General features: G+C 47.6%; 1 protein-coding gene across 2 annotated transcripts in view; it reads left to right on the forward strand.

Moving 5' to 3' along the window:
- The first annotated feature begins 405 nt into the window (after positions 1-405).
- Positions 406-23,248, forward strand: part of RCC2 (regulator of chromosome condensation 2) — a 47,116-nt gene continuing 24,273 nt past the window's right edge. Inside the window, exons 1-6 of one of the 2 annotated variants that reach the window (XM_031962752.1) lie at positions 406-536; positions 1,858-2,263; positions 14,888-14,981; positions 17,834-17,977; positions 22,154-22,285; positions 22,681-22,769. In XM_031962752.1, coding sequence (XP_031818612.1) covers positions 1,910-2,263; positions 14,888-14,981; positions 17,834-17,977; positions 22,154-22,285; positions 22,681-22,769 — 813 coding nt within the window. In that variant the 5' untranslated portion in view covers positions 406-536; positions 1,858-1,909. Of the gene's footprint in view, positions 537-1,451; positions 1,467-1,857; positions 2,264-14,887; positions 14,982-17,833; positions 17,978-22,153; positions 22,286-22,680; positions 22,770-23,248 lie in introns of those variants that run through there. The other variant, XM_031962753.1, reaches the window with a different exon arrangement.

Here is a 23,248-nt window from a genome sequence, read left to right on the forward strand (position 1 = left end):
GTGCAAGGAAGCCGCCCCGGGGCATCCCTGCGCGTGAGCCGCGCGGGAGAGGCGGGAGCCCCGGGGTCCTGCTGCCCCTCGGGGGCTTCCCGGGCCGGGGTGGAAACCTCCTTTCGGAGAGCTCTCCCGCCGGAGATCCGCGCCCGGCGCGGGACTCCCGCTGGGGACCGGCAGCCCCTCGGAGGGAGGGTCCGAAAGTTTCTGGAAGCGCTCAGAAAGGGAGAGCGGGGGAGGCGGGAGCATCCTCGGCCTCCGCCACCGGGGCCCGAGCGGAGCTGGCGGCGGGGGTGGGGGTGGGGTAGCGAGGGGGGGGCGGCGCAGCGCGGCCGCCGCGGGCGGGGGAGGGGGAGGGGGAGGGGGGGGAGGCAGCGACCTCGCGGCCCTCGGGTCCTCCCGACCTGGAGAGGGCGCGGTGAGGAGGTTCGCTGCCGCGGCTCTCCTCTAGCGCTCTCATTTTCTGCTGCTCGTCCATGTGTTTCTGTTTTGTAGTGGAGCATTTGTCCTGGAAGCTCATATTTACATTTTAAGTGTATCTGGTGAGTGGGCTGAGATCCTTTTCTTTCCTGGGATGGGGGGGGCGGGGAGGGGGGGTGCGGTTTAGAAACGAGCGGTCCGGTTGTTGCTTTAATGGGGGGCTAGTTTTTTCATCACTTTTAGCCCCGGCGGGGGGGGGGGGGCCGAAATCGAAGCGCGATCAGTTTTGCGGGCTAGGGGAAAGTTTGGCTGTTTCCTTCTCTTTAAAGAGAAAAGGTTAAAAAAAAAACACCACCCAACCTGGGGAAAGGGAGGAGAAGGGGGGGCTAGGGGGAGGTTTGAATGAATAAAAAAAGGGAAGGAAGGCGGATCCACGTGGTTTAATCGGAGACAGACAGAGATCCCATTGTTCAAAATCAATAAAAAAAAAAAAAAAAAAAAAAAGGCAGACAGAGCAAAAGAAAAGAGAAGCGCCGGAGGAAGGCGAGGGTAGCCCAGAGAGATCTGCAACCTGGGATCGGAGGAGGAGAGCGAGGGAGAAAGCCGCCCCGAGGGGCATCCGCTGCGAGGGTCTGGACGCAGAGTTGGGGGCACCTAGCGAAGTTGCGTGTTTTTTTTTTTTTCCTTTTTGGTTGGAAGAAAAAAAACAACAACAAAAAAACAGGTGGTGTTTTTTTTTTTTAATTTAAATGGAGAGGGCTAGAATTTTTTCTCTTACGTCTCCGGGAGAAAGGTCTCTTCCTTTTCACCGGCACCCCTCCCTTGCAGGGTCCGGCTCACCCCAGAACCCCTGGGGCCTGACTTCCCTTAGGGATGGAGAAGGCCGGAGACTTGGCTTTGGACAGACCCTCCAGCCGTTTGCGGCGGGGGAGGGAGGGAAGCTGGGGGGGAGAGGGAGGGGGAGGGGAAGAGATAATTGCCATTAATTTCGCTGTGGGCTTTTAAACAGGATAGGAGGGTGCTAGCGGGCGGCTCTCAGACAAAAGCAGCAGGTGGGGAGCGGGTCGGCACGACCCCCCCTTTAAACGGGGGGCCCCCGAGGGAGACTGCCGGAGCTCCTTAGGAGTGTTTCCGAGTCCTTTGCGGTCGGAATTTCGGGGTTTATTTTTTGGGGAGGGGAGGTGCAATCTTGGGTGCCCTTCTCGTTTGTACTTTTTTGGAAAGACGTCTTTGGGGCCCCGGGGGTGCATCTGGGTACTTCGGGGGGATCTCAAAGCGTTGCATGGCTTTTCCCAAACTTGCCCCTGTGGGGCCGGCTCGGAGACTCGGGTGGGTTTGGGTCGGGCTGGTTTCGCTTTCTCCCTTTCCTAAATTGACCCCCGCTTCTATTGTGTCGTGGATGTGCCCGCCTGACTGCGTGCCTGTGTGTGTGTGTGTTCCTAGCCGGGAGACCCAGCGCGGCCGGAGCAGCAGCAGGACGCCCATCGGGACCACGATGCCCAGGAAGAAGCTCGGCGCCGGCCTCGGAGCCGGGGCGAAGGCGGCGGCCGCTGCGGCCTGGGAGCAGCAGAGCTCGGGCAACGGGACGGCGGCGGCAGCGGCGGGGGCCCGCGGCGGCCCCCCCAGGAAGGCGCGGGGCGGCGCGGCCGCGGGCAGGAAGCGGGAGCGGCCCGAGCGCGGCAGCTCCAGCGGCGGCGGCAGCAGCGGTGACGAGGACGGCCTGCCCGAGCTGGACGGCGGCAGCCTCGGCCCCGGGGCCAAGCGGGCGGCCAAGCCGGCGCCGCCGGGCAAGGCGGGGGCGGGACAGGCCGTCGTCATCACGGAGCCCGAGCACACCAAGGAGCGGATAGTGAGTGCGGGGCCGGGGAGGGGGCGTCTCCGCGGGGTCGCGCGCGCCGCTGGGTTTCTATTCCCCCATGCTGGCGGCGGGGGGGCAAAGCCCGCGTGCTCTGGGGTCCGGGGGGGGGGGACGGGGAGCTTGGGGGGCCGTGGCCCCGCCCCCGCCGGCCGCGGGAGCTGCCTTCTCCCTTCCCCCTCCCTTTGGGGGAATTGAGAGTTTTTAAGTTCGGTTATGGGGGGGAGGAGCAGGCGGCGCCTCCGGGCGGGAAGCTAGGGGGAGTTGTGGGGGGGAAGAAGCCTCCCCGACTCCCTCCCCTCCTGCGCGCGGCGGGTTAGTCATGGCGGGGTGGGGGAAGGGGAGAGGAAGGAGGGAGAGGCGGGGCCGGCCGCCCGCCCGCGAAGGCTCTGCAGGGAGCGGCGATTTTGCCGGGGCTTTGAGGTTCCCGCCGCCTCGGCTCCGGCGCTCGCGAAGGGGAGGGGCCGGCGAAGCCGGGCACCGCGCATGCTCCCTCCGCCCCGCTCTCCGCCCCTTCCCCGTCGTCCTGGAAGCTGGGGGAAGCCCTGCTTGGGGAGGGGCGGGGCCGAGCGGCAGGACGCATGCCCCGTAGGACTTGGGAGCTGGGGGAGGCGGGGGCGCCGGGCCGTGAGGTGTTGCGAGCTTTGTTTCCTGGTTTGTCCTTGCCGCGGGTGGGGGGGGGGGGCGGGCGGCTCCGCGTCCCCGGGGGCCCCGCCCCGGGGGGGGGCCTGACTGCCCGGGGCCAGATGCTGAACTCGGCGCCTCCTGGGAGGGATGACTGAGAAGCTGCGTGGTTGCCCGATGGGCGCTTGGCAGCGCTCCGCTGTAGATCTTTTGTGGTTGGCCCCGGCGGCCCCGCTTCTGTAGCCCCTCTTTGCGGACCTTGTCCCAGGCCCCTTCTTCTGGGGCTGCTTGTGTGGGCGCCTCGGGCTTCCCCCGGCACGTCCTGACGCCCATTAAAGGGAGGGGAAAGCGAGGCCCGAGGGCAAGCGTTCTGATCGCCAGGAGGAGGAGGAGGAGGAGGAGGCTACCACGCCGCTTCCTGCTGGGTCCCTCTCATTTTGAGGGCCTTAAACGCGGCACGAAGGACCCCGCAGAGCGCTGATCACTCTGCGCCTGGCGGAGCAGTGCTGGAGGGAAGCTGGGCTGCAGAGCATCCTGGGAAGTCTGCTCTGCCAGCCCCGGCCTCTGGCTCTCCGAACCTTCTCCCTCCCAAGGGCCCGCGCGATGCCGGCCTCCCCCGGCCTAAGGGCCTGCACTGGGCCTTCAGGACCGACTCCTCCGCCGCCGGGTGTCCGAGGCGGCCGTAGTCGGCGGCCTAACTGAGCTGTTGGCTTTTTCCTCCTGGAGGTTATCAGGGAAATGGGAGATTCAGATACTTGCCCCGAAACACTTGGCTTCCTCATTTCACCTGAATGAGAGCTCCGCCGGAGTAGAGTGACTGGCACCGCCGCCCGCTTAGAGGGCCGAGTGAATCTGAGCAGCGCGCTACTGGCCTTCCAGCTAGCCCGTTAGAAACGGGACTGTCTGATCAGAGGCTCCAACTGAACTGCAGAATGAACCAATCTGGCTTGAGCCAGCAGAGGTCACCTTATACTTGCCTTCATTTGCCCTAGTGATCTTTGCCCATCTCTGGGAAGTAGCTCCTTGCAAACATCTTACTTGGTGGAGAGACGAATAATAACGTGTGTCTTGTTAGTTTGCTTGTTGGATAAATTTCTGGGTCTGCGGACCCTTGAATTCAAATTCTGCCTCATATTGATTAGATGCAGAAGTCACTTAGCCCCCCTGACTAACGTTTCCTCCTGTGTAAAATGGGGACAATAATAGCGCCTACTTCATTGTTGGGATCGAATGAGATACAGTTATCTAACTGTAATGCGGTTAGCCTAGTGCCGGGCATGTAGTACTCACAACTCTGCCCTTTATGAATGTGCATTTGACCTCGGTTTTACATTTGGAAGAATTATATATAACGGTATTGGCAGAGTTCTCCATTTTTCTGGGGCAAAGGGAGGGGAATAAGCATTTAGAAAATATCTTTTCAAGTCAGGTGACCTTTAGGAAAGTTTTGAGGGTCTTTGCAGTTAAGAAAGCAAATCAATAGGAGTCAGAAAACTTTTGTTCTAGGGATACAGATGTGAAAAAAAGCCAAGCCCTGCCCCTCGGGGAGCTTATAAACCTAATGGGGAAGACTGTATAGAAAGGGAAACTGAAGTAGAAAAATGGTTGGAGAAGATAGATAGCCTATAGCAAAGGGGCATGATTAAAAAAAACTGAGCAAGGTAGGAAAGGAAGATGTCTGTCCTGAGCCTCCTGCTTAAGTGGAGATTTTGGGGTCCTTGACTCTGTCCTTCAGAGGGCAGCGAGGCTGGTGTGAGGACCTAGGTTAATTGGATCTTGAAAAATGAAATTTCCCAGTGATAGGAGGTTCCTGGGCATGTGAAGAAATGGCAGAAATCTGAAAGAAGTACAGCCTCGTGGAAAATGAGGACTTGATGAGAAAAACATATCTTTAGCCTATGCAGTATTCACTTGACCCAGAGGGTCTTAAACTTTTGATTAACATGCTTTTTGGGGGGGGGGGGGGTTTGGTGAAGCAAGAGGGGTTAAGTGCTTGCTCGGGGTCACCCAGCTAGTAAGTATTAAGTGTCTGAGGCCAGACTTGTATTCAGGTTTTCCTGATTCTAGGGCCCATGCTCTATCCACTACACCATCTAACTGCCCTCAACTTTAGGTTAATGTGGAGCCCACAGTGTCTGATACCTTATGACTTCTTTTGCCCTTGATGATGATTCATTCAAAGTGGAAGCCTTACTAGGGAATCAATAATAACCTGTCAAGGGTTAGAACTGTCATTATTATATCCATTTATGTCAGTGGGAGCTGTCATTTTTAGTCCTTTGGCCAATGGTTATTTTCTAGAAAAAGTGGTAACTTGACAGCCCAGACTTGAGAATGCAAGAAAAACCTAATTAATTAATTAAGCCATCTTTGCCCATTTGAGTGGAGGTGAGACCTCCTCGTAGTTGTAGTTTGCATGCCTCTAATTATTAGTGATTTGGAGCAGCAATTCATGTGGTCATCCATGGCACGGATGTTTTCTTTTAAAAGCTCAGATTCTTTGCTAGAACTCGGCCTTCCCAACAAGCCAGATTAAGTGTACACATCCTTCTGTCATTGGTGGGAACAGTTCAGAGTTTTTTTTTTTTTAGAACTCAGAAGTCCAGAAAAGGGGAAGAGGGGCCATTCCCAGAGACTATTACTGTTTAATCAAGCTTGGGGGGAAGGATTGGTGGGCATCTCTCTCCATTAACCCATAGCATCTCATTTCCCCTGGCAGTCCTTTTAAAACATGTCTAGCTATGTACGCAAAGGAGTCATAGACAGTGTTTTGCAAATTCCAAAGAACTATAAGTGTGTGCTTGTGTTGTTGTTTTGTCCCTGATAGTGACAGATAATGGATATGTGTGATTATAGGCAAAGAAATTTCCTTCATTTTATTAAGTGCTTGTTTTTGTAAGCATAGAGTTAGATTCTGGGGATAGAGAAATGATTTTCTAAAATAGAAATATAGAAATAAGAAATTTAAAATAGAAAAATAAGAAGCAGTTGTTAAACACCTACTGTGTACCAGACTCCTCGTCCACACTCAGAAATGACAGCCCTTTGGGGTTTTATGAAAAAATGAATATGGAATCTTCATGAAATCAGTAGAAAACGATACAGATTAGTAAATATGAAATTGGTGCACAGTCTTCCTAAGGGATAGAGCCCACAGCTGGAGCTTAGGATAGTCTTGATAAGGGAAGGAAATATTTCAGAATTCTTTCTTCCCAAGCTAAGCTTAAGAGATGTGGGAGGCCTGGAAAGGGGAATATGGGGTTTGGAGTCTACTATGACCTGGTTTCAAATCATTCTCCCACTTACTAAGATCTGTGATCTTAAGGCTCTTCTCCCTCCGTCTCAGTTTCCACAGTTGTAAAAATCCTGTAAAATCAGGATTAGATCCTGAATCTGTGATGACTCGAATGCCATGTATGGGACACTGCAGGATGGACAGTGTGATTATCCAACAGTCAAGGAGATCTAGTGAAGGAGGCCAGAGCCAGAATGTGGGGTTTGTGGTTTATCCTTGTTAATACTGATAACAAGAGACAGTGTTAGAACTTAATGCCTTTATTATCTTCACGTCACTGAGCCTCTGTTCCTTCCTCTGTAAAATGGGAATAATAATAATAATAATAATCCTTGCCCTGACTTCCTGTGAAGGGAGCATATAGCCTGTGCCATTATTAAGAGGTTAGTCATGGTCTTCAGCCTAACCCTTTGGTCCAGAGATGTCCTCCAGGGATAGCTGCTGCTGCTGCCTATTTCTTGGTATATGGGAGGAAGCTCCCTCTGCTAGGGTAGGAGTTTGGTACACCCAGAATGCCTTGGGCTTGACTTGTCCTCCCCAGTCACACAGCTATTGTGGGTCAAGGAACCCAGACCTTGTCTTCAAGGCTAGCGCTATCTGTTCATCCACACTGCCTCTTTGTTTCTCCCAGTCCTTCAGAAATACATTCTTGGCAACTGAGTATCAATTTTGCTTTCATACAAACCTCACTCCCCATCTTATTGTCTCTGATTTCTCCTTGGTCCCGGGGGCCTCTCCTATTAGGGTACATCATATCTGCCCTGTGGTTGCTCCTCGTGGACATGGATGATGATCTAGTCTAGATGATCTAGTCTAGATGATCTTTAAATTCTCCAGCTGTAAATCTGGGATCTTACGGTTGCATATTGTGGAGAATTATTTAATCGGTCAACACTGTGAGGAGGTGAGGAAGGGGCTGGGGAGAAAGGGGCCTCTGTGTTGACAAACTGTTTATCAAAATTTTTAAAAATTGAACAAATATGAATACTGTAAGATGACTTAAACATAGTTTTGGTAGAGTGCAAGAAACGTCTCTGGAGCAGTTCCTGAGCCTTCTCATGGCTGCATTCCCTAGACAGTATTATTAAAGATAATAATGATAGCTAGCATTTATATATAGTGTCTAATGGTTGCCTGGTACTGTGCTAAGTGTCCTCTAAATATTGACTGATTTGCTCTTCAGAACAACCCTGCTAAGTCTGTGCTGTTATTATCTGACACCAGCCTGAGAAACAACTTGGCCAGGATCACGCAGGCTAGATTCACACTCAAATCTTCTGGCTCCAAGACCAGCACAGTATCCCCTAGCTGTGTTATTAAAGTGGAGGCATTTGTATGGAAATATATTTATGAAAATTATTGATAGTTGTATTGCTTTTTTTTTTTTAATGCTGATAAGCTTTTGTGAACTAACCCTTCCCCCCCCCCCCCCCATTCCCACAGAAGTACATTCCCTGAAATACTGATTATTGGTCTTTAATAAAAAGAAGGAATGGGTCAATGAGCTCTTTGACTTTGGTCTTGATCCTACCCGAGTCTCTCTTCCTCTCCATAGAGATATCTCCCTTGCTGTGCCCAATAGTTGAAGTTTCTTCTGGGTACTCTGGCTTTGCAAACCTTACCTTCCCAATTCTTCATGGTTTGTCCTTCTTTAATATGTAGTAACACTCCCCTCTACTTACTGACCAGTTTAGTTAGTCGTTTTCTGGTCCGTGGGACCCATTTTTCCCTAGTCACAAAGAACGCTGCTGTGAACACTGATACATATAGGGCAAGTAATATTGTCAGTATTTTGTTAGAGAGTCCTAGATGGAGAGCTGAGAAGGACCTCAGCACTCATGGAATCCAACTCTCTCATCAAGGAAACTGAGACCCAGGGAGATGATATGACTTGATCGGTCAATCAGATAGTAAGCTAAGAGGTAGGATTTGAAACCAGGTCCTCTGATGACAATAGACAATACCACTGGAGAACCACTGGACCACACTATTTAGTCCCAGTAAGAGAATCTGTAGGTCAGAGATTTTGGACAACTTTCTTTGCACCACAGGAGTGCCCTCCTTTCCTCTCTCCCTTCCTTTGTCATTTTTTTCCTTTCCAATTTCTTCCTTCCTTTTCTTGTTTTCCCTTTTCCCTTTTTTCTTGTTATTTCTCTTGCTCTCTTTCTCCTCCCTTGCTTTCTCTTTCCTCTTTTTCTTTCTCTCTCTTCCCCTTTTTCTTCCTCCACTGCAGAACCTTACAATATCATTATATAGTTTGGGATGATAATAAAATGTGAATAGTTTGCTCAAATACTGTCGGATTTTTTTTGGGGGGGGGCAAACTATAGTTTGTCTGCAGTTTTACATGTTAAGTCTTAACACTTTGTCTTTTGAAAGAGGGGCCAGTAGCTTTTAGCTAATGAAAAGATGGCTTTGCTTTGGATTCATAAATGTTGGTACAGAACCCCGAGGGCCTTGAAGCCCAATTATTAGAGCTGGGTGGGGGGCCTTGGAGCTCATTTGGTACAACCTCTCTCACTAAGTAGCAGAGCAAACCGAAGGCCAGCTAGCTAATGGCAGAGTAAGACATCTGACCCCTTGGCCAGCTCTTTCTCCATTGTACCAGGTTGCCTTGAAAGCATGAGATGTCAATTTTTATGGGGCTGATCAGTAGCAGCCATATATTCTTGTAGACAGAGAAAATCATTCTTGCCCTAAGTACCCAAGGCTCTTTGCCAGGGAAACAGACTACCTGATTGTGGTTAATTATGTCATTTTGCTTCCATCTGAATTAGCAGGAACCTTCCTAAAGTATTTCTCTAAGACCAACCGAGTATCCTTGACTGTATATCAGCTCTAAGGTGGATGCAGTCGGCCAGATCACAGAGGACATTTCAGTAATTTTTCCAGGATGGGGTTGCTGAAGGTTTAGTGGACTCTGAGACAAATCTGTCCAATCGGAAAGGAGCAAATAAATATCTTGGAGAACTGGGCTTGAAGCCTGTTTTAGTTGATAGCCCATTAGGGAATTTATTGTGGAAGGCATTTTTCTGAACAGCCTAGGAGAGACTCAGTCTTCTAAATGAATGTATGTTAAAAGGTTGACTCTCAAACATGCTTCTTGGACTTGTATAATAATTCAAAAGTCACTTTATACCAGAAATCCCATTTTGTTGATTGAATAAGCTCAGTATATTTTTTTGCTGTTGCTGTCCATCTCAGCCCAGGTTATGTGACCAGGGTGTTGGGAGACAGCAGGATGAAATGAAATTCATAGGGCGTTTTTTTTTTTTTTTTTTTAAGCTATCCTTCTTTGATCTTTGATCATGAGTAGCAGTGTTATAGAACTCAGTATCATTCAGTAAACAGTCTGTAGGCCCATCAGTGAAACCTGAACAAAATATGTCTAAGGGTCGAACACCACATATTTCCTCTTCCCCCTTTGCCTCTTTGATTGCCCTGACATTCTCTATCCCCATTCATCTTGTGGGAGGCATATACTCATCTGTGATAACTGTTCCATATGATATGAATATTTCCAGGCTCTAATGAATAGCTGATGTTCATGTTGTGCAGTTAAGGTAGCCAGTTTCTTACTTGGAACAGGGTAAAAATGTGAAAAAGGAAGTGAAGGATAAATTGGAAGAAGTAGGATAAAAAAGAAAGCTCTTTTATAGCAAATAAGGGTTTAGGTAATACACCTACTATGTGCCAGGTGCTAGGGATGGATGCAGAGGCTAAAATGATAGTCTTTCTTAAGCATGAAGAAATGAAGGTTGAAAGCTATCCTTACATTTAAGTGGAAAAAATAAAATACTATTAAGTGGGGGGGAAAAACAAAATAATTGGTTTCCTTTAGAATTCTCTATTTTATTTGGCTATGTGAGAGCCTGTGGGCTCTCACAGCCGACAATTAACTCCTTAGTTATTAGACCACCTAAACTAATATGAGGAATGATGTGAAATTTATTTCTTCCTGTGATTTACTTTTTAGTATCGATGCTAAGGCCATAGCTCAGGTAATGGGTTGATCTATCAAGAGATGCTCAGGCTACGAAACATTCATTTTGGGTTCCTCATAGTAGGCTGAGAAATCGCCAGGGAAATCCCTCCCATGCGTGTTGTGGCAGGTTCTGGAGCCTCAGCCCTCTGGAGTCACGGTGGCCCACATTCAAATCCTACCTCAGATACTGGCTGGGATCCTGAGCAAATCACTTCTTTCCATTTGCCTCAGTCTCTTAATCTGTCATCCTCTGTCATAGAAACAGCACTGATCTGCCGAGGTTGTGAGCATCAGGTGAGATAGTACTTGAGAGCCCAGGACCCCGTACCTAATGGCTATGAGTAACTGTTTGCCATTATTCCAGTGGAGGGTTGCAAGTTAAGGGATGATCGGCTGCTCCGTGTTGGGAGCTTGGGCAAGATTTTTCCCATCCATCCCATCCCATCTTTCTCTCCCAAGTACCTGGTACAATAAAGGTCCTGGCCCTAACTGGATGCTCTGTGAGCATTTGTTTTCTGCTTGGGAAAGCCGCTTGTCTTGTCGCTTAAGTGAATGGTGAGGGTGACTTATGGGAGGTGCATCTCAGATAGAGTGGGTCTGGTGACTGATTCACTACCCCCCCAACCTCCACAGTTTCCCTCTGTCTAGAGCTTCCAGTCCCTTTGCCTTTTCATAGATTCTCCCCCAGCTTGGAATCTTTTCCCTCCTTACCCTGGCCTCTTCAGAGGCCCTAATTGCCTTTAAAGCTCAGTTCAAGTGTCTCCTGTGTTGTAGATTTTATTTTTTTTCTGATGAAACCTCAGAATGTTTTTTAATGCAGGAAATAAAATAGAGAATTTAAAAGGAAGCCAATTATTTTGTCTCCCTCCCCCCACTTAATAGTATTTTATTCTTTCCACTTAAATGTGGCTTTCAAAATTCATTTTTATTAGATTTTGAATTTCAAAATATTTTTCCATCCTTCTCCAAGATGATAAGCAATCTGATGTTATATGTGTGCAATCATTTTAAACATATTTATACATTTGTTATGTTGTAAAAGAAAAATAAGTAATCCCTTCCCTTTCCCCCCAAAAAACTGTCAACAACAAACCTAAGTAAAAATAGTATGCTTTCCTCTGCATTCAGACTCCATGGTTTTTTTCTCTGGATGTGAATAGCATTCTTTATCCCGAGTCTTGGAATTGTCTTCGATCATTACTTTGCTGAGAAGAGCCAAGTCTATCACAATTGATCATCCCACAACCTTGCTGTTATGGTGTACAATGTTCTCTTGATTCTGCTTGCTTCGCCCAGTATCAGTTCGAGTAAGTCTTTCAAGGCTTTCCTGAGATCAGCTTACTCGTCATTTCTTGTGGTTCCATGGTATTTCATTCCCCAATTGATGGGCATTCCCTAAATTTCCACTTTTAGTTATCACAAAAAGAGCTGCTGTATTCATTTTTGAACTTTTGAAACCAATTATTTTGAATTAAAACATGTAAATTTTTTTTTTCATCTAAATACATGGAAGCCTTGAAATTTATAGGGTTTTGAGATGCCAATTAAGGAGACTTAGTTCTTCTGGACCCTTCCCTGCCCTTATCTGTTAGTCTTTAGATTTGAAGTTCCTAGAAGGCAGGGAGTCTGTCTGTCCCTGTATCTCTAGTACATACGTGCTTAATAGAGAAATGCTTACTTGTTTAAGTAATCTTTGTCTAAATAAGATTGCCTGGAAAAGAAGCATTGATCCATCTGCCCCGGGGTTTTTTTCCTTCCTGTTTCTCTAGATAGAAAAGCTGATCTCTTCAGATGACAAGTTCAGCATCCTCTCTGTACTCTACTCTTCTAAGCCAAGGCCCACCATTTTATTGTTTAAAAAAATTTTTTTTATTAAAGCTTTTTATGTACAAAACATATGCATGGATGATTTTTCTATATTGACCCTTGCAAAACTTTTCCTTCCTTCCCTCATCCCTTCCCCTAGATAGCAAGTAGTCCAATATGTTAAACATGTTAAAATAGGTTAAATCCAATATATGTATACATATTTATGCAATTATCTTGCGCAAGAAAAATCAGATCAAAAAGGAAAAAAATGAGAAAACAAAATGCAAGCAAATGACAAAAAGAATGAGAATGCTATATTGTGGTCCATACTCGGTTCCCTTAGTTCTCTCTGGGTGCAGATGGCTCTCTCCAGCCCAATGTCATTGGAACTAGTCTGAGTCACCTCACTGTTGAAAAGAGCCACATTTGTCAGAATTGATCATCACACAGCCTTGTATTGCTCTATACAATGTTCTCTTAGCTTGGCTCACTTCACTCAGTATCAGTTCCTGTCAGTCTCTCCAGGCCTTTCCGAAATCATCCTGCTGGTTGTTTCTTACAGAACAATAATGCTCCATAACGTTCATATACCGTAACTCATTCAGCCATTCCCCAGCTGATGGGCTTCCACTCAGTCTCCAGTTTCTTGCAAGGCCCACCATTTTAGCAAAGAAGGGCAGACAACCAGGGGAAACTGGGCTCAGAGTCAAGTAATCCGAGCCTTGGATGCAGCCAGGGTTCTGGGATCTCTGATTAAGGTCTCTCTAAATAATTTAAGTGCAGTGAGGTCCCCTTCTGGCTGGTGCGTGTGGTCCCACGTTCATCATCCCCTTGCCCTCTGCCATTTATGAGATGGATCTGTGCTGTAAATGGGCATGTTCTCTCACGCCCTGTGACTCTGGCCAGAGGATGGGCAAGAGGCCCGACCACCAGGAGAACCTGCTCAAGTCAGATTTGGGTTGTCAAGTTATCAAGAAAATGGGATCCATTTACTTTGAAAATGAGCCCTTACAGCTTCTGTGTAATGGGGGTGGAACTTAGATTGAGTCTGGCTTCTGACACTATAGGTCAGTAACCTCTTAACCAGAAGGGGCTGTGAATGACTGAATGAATTTGCTTTTTGTCCTGTAAAATCAGGGAAGTTGGTCCTTTCCCTTTTATGATCCATCCTCTGATGCTTCTAGTTGTACGGAAAGTACTTTGTGAACCTATGGAAATGTCAGTTAATAATTAACTGGATTGTCAAACCTTTTTAGGTTTGGAAGTTGCCATAGAGAGGCTTAAAAGGGTTTTGTTTCTGAAAAAGGGAGGGAGGCATGGAGGCATAATGGATAAAGAAAGGAGACGTGGATACGAGACCCTTCTGCTTTGAGTGTCCCCAGCAGCTCTCTGAAGGGGCCCCGTACATCCTGATCACTACCATTCCTCAATGGAAGTTTCTTGACAGCAATGAAATCACAAGTCTGGGCCAAAAAAATATTTTCCCCTTTTGAACTTTCTCTTCTCCAGTGGTCATAGAATGGTTTCCTCCTCAGGGCCTTCCAAGCCATAGGAGCCTGCATTATTAAAGATGGAATCAGTTTCCATTCCTTCCCATTTCACCACTGGAACTGTCCCCTGTTTCCCTTCCCTTCTTCCAGGGAGCCATCCTGAGGAAGAGAGGATGAAATTTTAAAAACACAACAGTTAGGCTGAAATCACTTTATCAGCCAAGTCTGCCAGAGTGCCTGATGGTAGGGATCTCCCATAGAGACGGGATGGAAGGGAAGGGGGGATGCATGTCCAAATCTCCGCTTTGTTCCCGATGTTGTTGGTCTTTATAATTTTCCTTCATGAATGGGTTGTTCAGTAAGGGATTTTATGATCTGGAGCTGGGGGGAGGGGAGGACACCTTAAAGGTCTGGTCTACCCTGCTTATTTTACAGATGAGGAAATTGAGTTCTAGAGAAGTTGATGGACTTTTCGTCTATAGATACTGAAAAAGGAAACAAGGGGAATCCATGGCCATGAATCATTTGGACGATACCAGCAGTAGACTGGGTCAGAAGGAGCACTGAAATAAACTGGCTAGAAATTCTGGCTTCTCACTTACACATCTGCGCCTTGGGGAATATCCTCATTTCACTCATCATTGATTCCTCTTGACTAATGGAAATGCAGAATGAATGGCCTTTGAAGGAAGGCCTGTCCCGGACCTTCTGTGCCCTCTCTGCGTCTCTTCCTTGAAGATTTAGGACAAGAAGGAGTTGAGTTTGAGGGATTTAGAGGATGTTTGGGGGCGTCTCTCTTCCCTCCTCTCCAAAGTTCCCTCCCATCCCCCTTTTCCCTAGTCAGTGATCCTTGATCCCTACTAGGTAGTGAGGGGTAAGAGCAGGAGGAGAGGCTGGCCAGGTTTAATTACTGTGCAGAAGTAAAGCCTGGTGCCAGCACTGGATCTGTGTGGGGCTCGTGCTTGCTGATAGGGAAATGTGGGTAGGTTTGGCCACGAGGATGAGCCAGTTTTAATACTTTCTCTACAGGGGTCTTGCAAATACCTGTGTTGAGTCATTTTACAAGATGGGAGGGAGGGGGTGTAATTTGAGGGTCTCTTGGTTCTTGCAATGTTTTGCAAAATATATTTAAATAAGAAATCAAAAAAGATAAAAAATGAGCCCTGGCACAGGAGGGAGGTGCCGTGCGCAGGAACGGGATGCTGCGTATCCAAGCCCGCGATCAGGTTGCGGGATTGCCGAGAGCCACTTCGGCAGGGCCCGAGAAGCGGCCAGTTGGGTGCCAGCAACTAATGAGGCCCCATTCCCTGGGCTCCTGCTGTCAGCTGGCGGGCCTGCGGAGCCTGGGAGGTGTGCCCGCAGAGGTGGCATTAATTGCTGATGCTTTTCTCCTTTCTCCTCCCCTTCCTTTGTAGAAACTTGAAGGCTCTAAGTGCAAAGGGCAGCTTTTGATTTTTGGGGCGACCAACTGGGACCTCATTGGTCGGAAGGAAGTGCCTAAACAGCAAGGTAGGAAAAACAAAGCTCGTCTAAAGCCCCACAACAAACCTCTCCCTTGGGGTCCCCTTTCCTTTATGAGCAGAAACAAGCCGGGCCTCTACCCATGGGGTGTTTGTTTTATCCAAAGAACTAAGGGTCCTGTGAGGTTGTACCGCAGCAATCCCCGCGTCCTACAGCAGCTACCATAAAACACCCGCGTCTTGGAGGGGACCTTGCCTGGATGAGTAAACAGGAGGAGGAGGAGAGCCTCGCACTGGCACCTTCCTTCCTGTCTTCCCCGCCCCCAGTCACTTCCAGAAAATAGGTATCATTCCTCTTGAGGACACCAGCCCAATTACGCACAAACCCTTGAGAAAAAAGCCCACTTGGCCCATTTCCATGTGTTATGATGACTTGCTTGCACTTGGAAAGATCCCAAAGTACTCTCCAACACTGCTTTCTCCCAGTGGGCAAATATTTGCACGCCAACACTCCCAGCCGGGTGAGATAGGGCCATGCTTGACCCAGGGGTCAGAAAGGTGTCAGGAGGGAGCCCTGGGGTCATTAGTGGAGTGAATGGGCCAGGGCACTGTCCTGAGCACCCCCCCCCCCCCCCCCCCCCCCCCCCATCCCACCGCCAAGCCACTTGACTTTTTAATTTCGACTCAGAGCTGGGGGCCCTGGTGGCAAATGCCCTTCATTGTGCCCCTTTACTGAGCCTTTGGACTATGACTGATTCAAGAGGGCAAAGCAGGATGTCCTGTCTGTTCTGCCTTGCCTGAGGTTTCCCTCCAACAGAATGGCCGCCTTCTCTTTGAATGCAGCCGCCCTTGTCTGGATGCATCGGGTTGAGATGCGGGCACCAGGTTATGTTCTTCCAGATGATCTGGAATTAGGTCCCAAGGGGATCCCTGCTGCAATGGGAAATGAGACAAGGAAGGGGGGGGGACAGCCTTCCCATCTAGGCTACATGGCAGCCTCCCTAAACTCCTTTTTTTGCATGGAAATCCTGTGAGGGAAGTAAGGTGGGTAGTGGAGACATCCAGCCCACTTTGCGGAGGAGAAAACTGAGGCTCAGTGGAGAGAAGGCTGAGGACTGGAGTTAGCTGATTCTCTGGGCCGCAGTTGGTCATCTGTAACCTGAAAGCGTTGGATCCCACCCTTGATAATTAAGTCTTGGCCCTCGTTCCTGATCAGCTCCTCTTGCAGGGCTCCGAGGCCAGCCAACGGTCTTGTATAAAGAAAACCATTTGTTTTCTGCTGCCTCTTATTGCCCCTGTCAGTGAAGATCCGACCTTGGGAACGCAGCACCAGGAGTCTTGTCCGGTCTTTGTTAATGCACAAGATAACGCCTGGGTTCCTGCTGCATCTCCATGATCAGGATCAGACCCCACAAATTGGGAGCCTCTGCAATTCCCCTCCAGCTAGTGGGCCTCCAGTCCCTTTTTTTTACACGAGGCTTCCTCGGGCCCAGCTGGGGAGAAATTCTCCCTCTCCACCGGCTGATGGAACGTTGCTGGTTTGCAGTTGTGCGGGGGAGAGGGTTGCTCTGGCAGGGCCGTGACCGGCCACCTGGGAGGCTGTCGGACTTGGCAGCTCCCGGACCTGTCGAATACCTTTGCCCCACGGCTTTCTGTGTGCTTCTGGCTCAAACTTGGTCAAGACATGTTGAAGGAAAGGAAACCTCACACTGAAGTGAGCGTTCTTCCTATTACTTGGCCATTCAGCCTTTGGAGATTGGCGACTCAGAAACTTTGGGCAAGGGGCTTGTCTTTGGGATTCCGTCTGTTCCTTGGTCCACGGGAGGGGCTGGGTGAGATAATCCCAGGTGACCTTTAGCCAAGGAGATGACTCCGAAATGAGTCAGAAAGGGAAGAGCGGCTCTGCTGGGGAAGGCTTCTTGCACTTGGGACCATGTCCTTGATTTCCCCTTCCCACCAGCACCAGGGCAGCTGCGGGTTGTTGTGGAGTGAAGGAGTTGCCATTTGTAATCCCGTGGTTCTTAGATAATTGGGGAGCGCCCACAAGATGGGCTCCGAGGGATTGTGTCCCTGTCCCTGCATGAGAGAGATTGTGCGGCTTCTCCTGGGGGATACAAGTGTAGGAATAGACTTCCCTGAATAGATGCAGATCCCCCTGACGGAGCCGGACATTGATGGTCGGTGGCTGCCCTCTGATTAGTGAGACCCAGAGCTTGATCTAGCCCAGCCTGAGACCCTTGGTGCCCGTGCTCCTGGGCTTCTGGAATCCCAGGGCCAAAAAGCCAAGAAATCCAGACCTGTTGCTCAGTTAGAGGGGTGATTAGTGGTGATTAGGGTCGTGGAAGGACCGTTTTTCCCCAGGGTCACAAGGTTGTAGTTTGTGAAGCTCTCCCAGTCCTTGCATTCTATGGTACCTTGGTGGCCCACATTGACTCAGAAGAGTTTTTATCTAGGAGAATGTAATGGGCAGCTGTTACTTCCTTTTTATTCTTTGCATCCACAGAACCAAGATTAACACTTCACTTAGTAGGTGCTGCTTAAGTGGTGGTTGAATAAATGTAACTAGTACAGTGCTGTGCACTTTGTAGGTGCTGCTCAAGTGTTTGAGTCAATGTTACCTAGTAAGGTCCTTTGCACTTAGTAGGTGCTGCTCAAGTATTTGTTGAATAATTGCCATGACTGTGGGAGGTGCTGGCTAAGTATAGAATGAATGTATTTTCCTAACAACCTTGTGATCTAGGTTGTTTTTTTTTTTTTCAGAAGAATTGAAACTTAGGGCCAAAACCAGGTCCTCTTGTCCAGGTTACAGTTGTCTTTTGGTAATTAATTTCCTTCACTGGTAGGGTTTGGGAATCCTTGGTACATGAAACAATCTAATCTGGTACCTGTTTGTTGTTCCAGCTGCTTATCGCAATCTGGGGCAGAACTTGTGGGGGCCACACAGATATGGCTGCCTCTCCGGGGTCCAGGTGCGGACGGTGGTCTCGGGGCCCTGTGCTGCTCACAGTCTTCTCATCACCACAGAAGGAAAACTCTGGAGCTGGGGTAAGTGAGAAAGTGCCCAGCACTTGGGTTATCTGGCCCTCTTGCAGAGCAGGCTCCTCATAGGAGGGATTAGAGCCTTCCTTTGAAGGTAGCAGCCCTTTTTCCCTCCAGTGGATTTATTTGGGAGAGACCTCACTGTGAGCCCTTTTGCTTTACTTTTTCTTGATAATACAGGAATAAATAAGTCTTTTCTACTTTTTGGCGGACTGTGGATGATCAGATGTTTCCCTCCTTTTGTTGTCTGGAGGGCAGGGCCCTCACTCCGTTTCACCTTGGTTGCACCTAGAGCTTCCATTTGGGCAGCACCGTATGATTGAATTCCCTCCTGAGGGGGCTCTCCTCAGCCGGACTGCCACCTTCTTGCTCCGTAGCACAGCGTGACAGAAGAACTCTGTTCTTGCTGCTCCCCCCATGTTGGCTTCTTGCTCCCCCTTCCGCCACATCCCATTAGAGTACAGTCCACAAAGCATCCTTCTCCTGCCACCATCAGTGCGCCTCATTTCACTCCCAGGTAGTACCTTGCTCGTTGGTAGCAGGCCCAGGCCCTGCACTCCAATGCCCTGTGATTGTGGCAGAATGCTGGCTGGGCCCCTTGGAGCATGCTCTGGATGGCCTGGTCTGCAGGGAACCGTGTTCCTAAGAGTAGGGCTGGTACTGGTTCACCTGCTCTGTTCCCCCAAGTGTTTGGGTTTGCTCTTGGTTCCTTGGTCTATTTTCTGAATTGATTCTTCTTCTTTTGCCTTTGTTTCTTATCCCTGGGTGGCAAAGACCGCTATTGTTGTGGGGATGGGGGCTGGATTTGGTCAGTTCAGATTCTGCTCCAGGCACTGGTTATAATGTTGGGAAAATCTCTTAACCTCTGCCGGCCTCAATTTCCTTATCTATAAAATGGAATCATTGCAGCTCCTATCTTTCAGAAGTATTCTGGTTATCAAATGAGATGGTACCTGTAAAGTGTATGGCACACAGTACTTGGCACATAGTGAGAGCTATACGTGAAACTGCAATAATGGTGATGATTGTTGATGTTTATTGTGTCATGGATCCTTTGGAAGTATTGGTGAAGCTTACAAAACCCTTCTCAGAATTATGTTTTTAATTGCATAAAATAACATCCTCCATATTTTAATGCAATTTTATGGATTACAAAGGAAACCATTTCTTTCAAAATAAAGATCCAATTCCTGGTTCCATCCTACCCTCGGCCAATTCACAAACTTTTATTTTCAAAGCTATAACAGGTGGCCCCTGGACAAGAAGCCCTAAATCAGACAACCATGAAGATCTGTCCCAGGGCCTAGATTTTGTAACTTCGGTGGTGTTGCTCTATTTTAATTCATTTCTTTATTATATATAGTCATTAATGAAGGTATTGATGGCCAAGATATGTCCCTGAAAGTTTGTGGGATTTCCCAGACCCTTTCCTTTCTGATTCTAAGTCCACCAGCATTGCTCACCACCCTTTGTTGTTAATCCTCTGGCCAGCTTTTCGTCCAGATGATGCTATTTTTGTTTCAGTCTGTTTGAACCATTTTTTGCAGTTTCATGAGATGCTTCACCAAGGTCCAAATACAAGAAACATCTGTTGTGTTCCTTTGGCTGCTAATTTTGTAGTTCCGCTGAAGGAAAAAAAAAGCCAACAAGTTTATTTGGCCCAAATTTATACTTTATGGCCTCATGATGACATACTTAGACTGCTTACGGTCACAGTGTCTCTTAGTTGCTTTGAAAAAAGAAAAATCCCTTCCTTCAGCAGTCATCAGCCCCTTACTTGGTCCAGGTCTGTGTAAAATCATTTCATATAAGATTAAACACCTAATTGCCTTATGTCTCATGCATTTTTAAAATCATCATAAATAATCTGATGATTTTGTTATTGTTATTCCTTTGGTTATATGAGAGCCAGCAGGGATTTCACAGGCCATGCAGTCCCAACACCCTTTCTAAATGAGGAAACAGACCCAGAGCAGTGAAGGGGCTTGCCCTAGGTAACAAGCAGTATCAGAGGTGGGATTTAGGGGCAGCCAGATGGTGCAGTGGACAGAGCATGGGCCTTGGAGTTGGGAGGAGCTAAGTTCAAATCCATCCTCAGACACTTAACACTTACTAGCTGTGTAACCCTAAGTTACTTCAGTTGTCTAGCTGAAAAAAATGGGATTTGAATCCATTTCTACTGTCCAGTGATCTTTCAAATCTGTTGACTGAGGGCAAACTTGCTCCCACTACAGGGAAGCTGACAAAGATCAGAGAGCCATTAATTTAACAGTATTTGGACAGGAATCCATTTCCCCACATCTATCCTCCTTTTGAATCTTTCCTCATGATGGAGAATGCCTTACTTTATAAAGTGTTTGAGGTTTTTTGACTGTTTTGGTTTTTAGGAAGTGTAGAATGAATACTTCTGATGAAAGCTAAGATTTGTCTCATGTGGCATTTATTATTTCAGGCTCCCTACACTGGATTCCCTAGATAAATGTAACTGTTTGGTGACTCTGTTTGGTGGCCATTGACCACACTTCGGGCCCCATGGCATAATTCAGAATCCTGGGTTTTCTCCCAGGTTGACTGGATGCCATGCCAGGTGGACACATGGTCGGTTTAAAGCTTTCCAAAGAGAAGTTCCAAGACTTGGACCAGGCCTTAATTCTGGTGTATTAAATTCATTTCTTGAATGTGAGGGTGTCTGAATTGAAAACACCTTTAACTCAACCCTATTGCTGAGAACAGTTTCTTTGTGTCCATACGGTAATCATTCACACATCTAAAGGCTGTCATTCTATTCTTGATGTTTTCTGCTTGGCTCTCTTGGTATGTTTTCCATTCAGAGACTGGGAGTATCCCAGCTTTCAAGCTGTAAGGCACTGATTTATACCCTCTGCTGTGATAGATGAGGGAAAAGAGAGAGATTATGGACCAATGAGTGGGTTTTGGCCAAGTCACTTAGGTTAAAGTGGATTTTGAACTCAGGTCCTATGACTTCAGAGTAAGGGTTCTTTCCATTGCACCTACACTATCCTCTGCACAATTTTAGCTAATTCCAACTTAAGGACAAGATTAATATTCTCCGGGAATAAAAAAATCCCCATTTTGGTTTTCTTTTTACTCTGTATATACAGAATATGAGAGCTTGGAGGAACCTTAGAACACAGGGGGTCAGAGTTGAGAGGGTCCTTAGATATCAGAGCTGGGAAGGCCCTTAGAACACAGGATGTCAGGGCTGGCAGGGGCTTTTGAGGTAATTTAATTCAATTTTCCTCAATCTTCATTAAAAGGAGACAGGCGCTGAGAAATGAAGATATTAGTGGGGGGTTATATAATCCCAGTTCCAAATCTACTGGCTAGGAATGTTCATGGCTCCTTAGGCCATACCAAACTACACATACTATTTATGTTATTGTATTTTTATTTTATTATATTTCCCAATCACATTTAATGTAGTTTGGGCACATGGAAGTGTTGCCAGACAGGTGTGTCTGACACCTGCCAAAAGACCATTTTGGCTAGCTTTATCCCACACTTTATCCCTTGTTTGTCTTTTAGGGAAGGGGATAGGTGACCGTGGATGAAATTCTGGTCTGTGGTCGCTGTTTACAGGTTACTTGGTAGTTAAAGATTTATATGATGGGGGATTTGAGCTCCATTTGTAAAGTGAATAAAAATGACTGACATGATGCCTGTGGGCCGTGGAGCAGCTGAAAGCACCAAGATCAAATGCTTTAGAGGCAGGTGTCAAAAAATACCATTCATGAAAACATGAATGAGCATGGCGGTAGGATGAGATGCTCAAGTCCCATGTGTTTCCAGACAGTGAGTGTTCTGATTACACCTGCAGATGCTGGCTGGATGTTATTTTTGTATTAGCTTTTTACATATTTTATATGTATTTCTACATTGATATTTCCCTGGCTGGCTGAATGAATTGATGAATGATTTGGGGGGGGAGCGGTATTTAGTGCTTAATATGTACAAAGAACTAAGAATACCAATTAGCCAGTCCTTTTGGGAAAGACTGCAGCTAGAGGAAGTTGAGTTGTACACATGGAAAGTCCCTTAGGGTGAATGGCAAAGCAGGATGACAATAGATCTTCCCTTAGTGAATTTTCCTTTCCTAAGACCATAGGGACTCCTATGTTAACCCTCTTCCTTGTCTTGTTGATTTTCTTTTGGTCTTCTCAGGTCGAAATGAGAAGGGGCAGCTTGGACATGGAGATACCAAGAGAGTGGAAGCCCCCAAACTCATTGAAGTCCTCAGCAAGGAAGTGATTGTGTCCGCTGCATGTGGAAGGAACCACACTCTGGCTTTGACAGGTATGCAGGATGATCTTTTTTGGGCAAAGTGAGCCCTGAGGTGGTTCAGTCGCAGACTTGAGGGTATCATGATGTTTCCAGAGGGCGGGCCAGGTGGGGAGCAGGCAATATCTTGGAGACCTTTGGAAGAAGGGCCTTAGAAACAGGAAGTACCTCTAGCAGGATGAAAATAAAGATTATAGTTTCCATTTGCAAATGGGAACAAAGCATTTCTTTGTGCTCTCATTTTTTGATAAGAGTTAGTGATTCTGGAAAGTATCAATTTATTCCACCTCTGGAACACTCCATCTTCAGCAAATGAGCAGTGTATTTAATATTTCTGTGCTTGAGATAACATTGTTGTCATAACATTCAGAATGTTCACTCTCTTCCCTTTTTATTTTATTCCCTCCTAGAAACTGGCTCGGTGTTTGCATTTGGAGAGAACAAGATGGGGCAGCTTGGCCTTGGCAATCAGACCGACGCTATCCCGAGCCCTGCACAGGTAATTAGCCATTTCCTTTCTCATGGCTGATGGATTTGGAGCTTTTTTAATGCCCCTTTTTTGGTTTTGCTTCTTAGAAATGGGAACTGTGCTCTTCGTTTGATATGTTGGTTGACCTACTGGAAAAGGGCAAGCCAGTTTTGGGTGGGATACAGAATTCACATCCTGTGCTTCTTCCATTATTTTGTGAACATAGCTGAAGACTCCTTCCTTTATAGAGATTCTACTTTTATTTTTCTCTTTATTTTCAACCTTCAACCAATAGGCAGCTAGCTGGCAGAGGGGATGGAAGGCCGCCCCTTAAACAAGATGGCCTTGGGTTCAGGTCTGCCTCTGATAATATACTGACCTGGTCCCTGGGGATAAGATGTCCCAGTGCTCTGGACTCCCTTCTAAGCCGCAGAGGGTGTTTGAGGTCCCTGTCCCACTGTAAATCACCTCCTTTCCCAGTTCTTGAGATTGCTGGGGTGTGTGCGTTC

The sequence above is a fragment of the Sarcophilus harrisii genome, chromosome 3, assembly GCF_902635505.1.
Source record: "Sarcophilus harrisii chromosome 3, mSarHar1.11, whole genome shotgun sequence".
Classification (NCBI taxonomy): domain Eukaryota; kingdom Metazoa; phylum Chordata; class Mammalia; order Dasyuromorphia; family Dasyuridae; genus Sarcophilus; species Sarcophilus harrisii.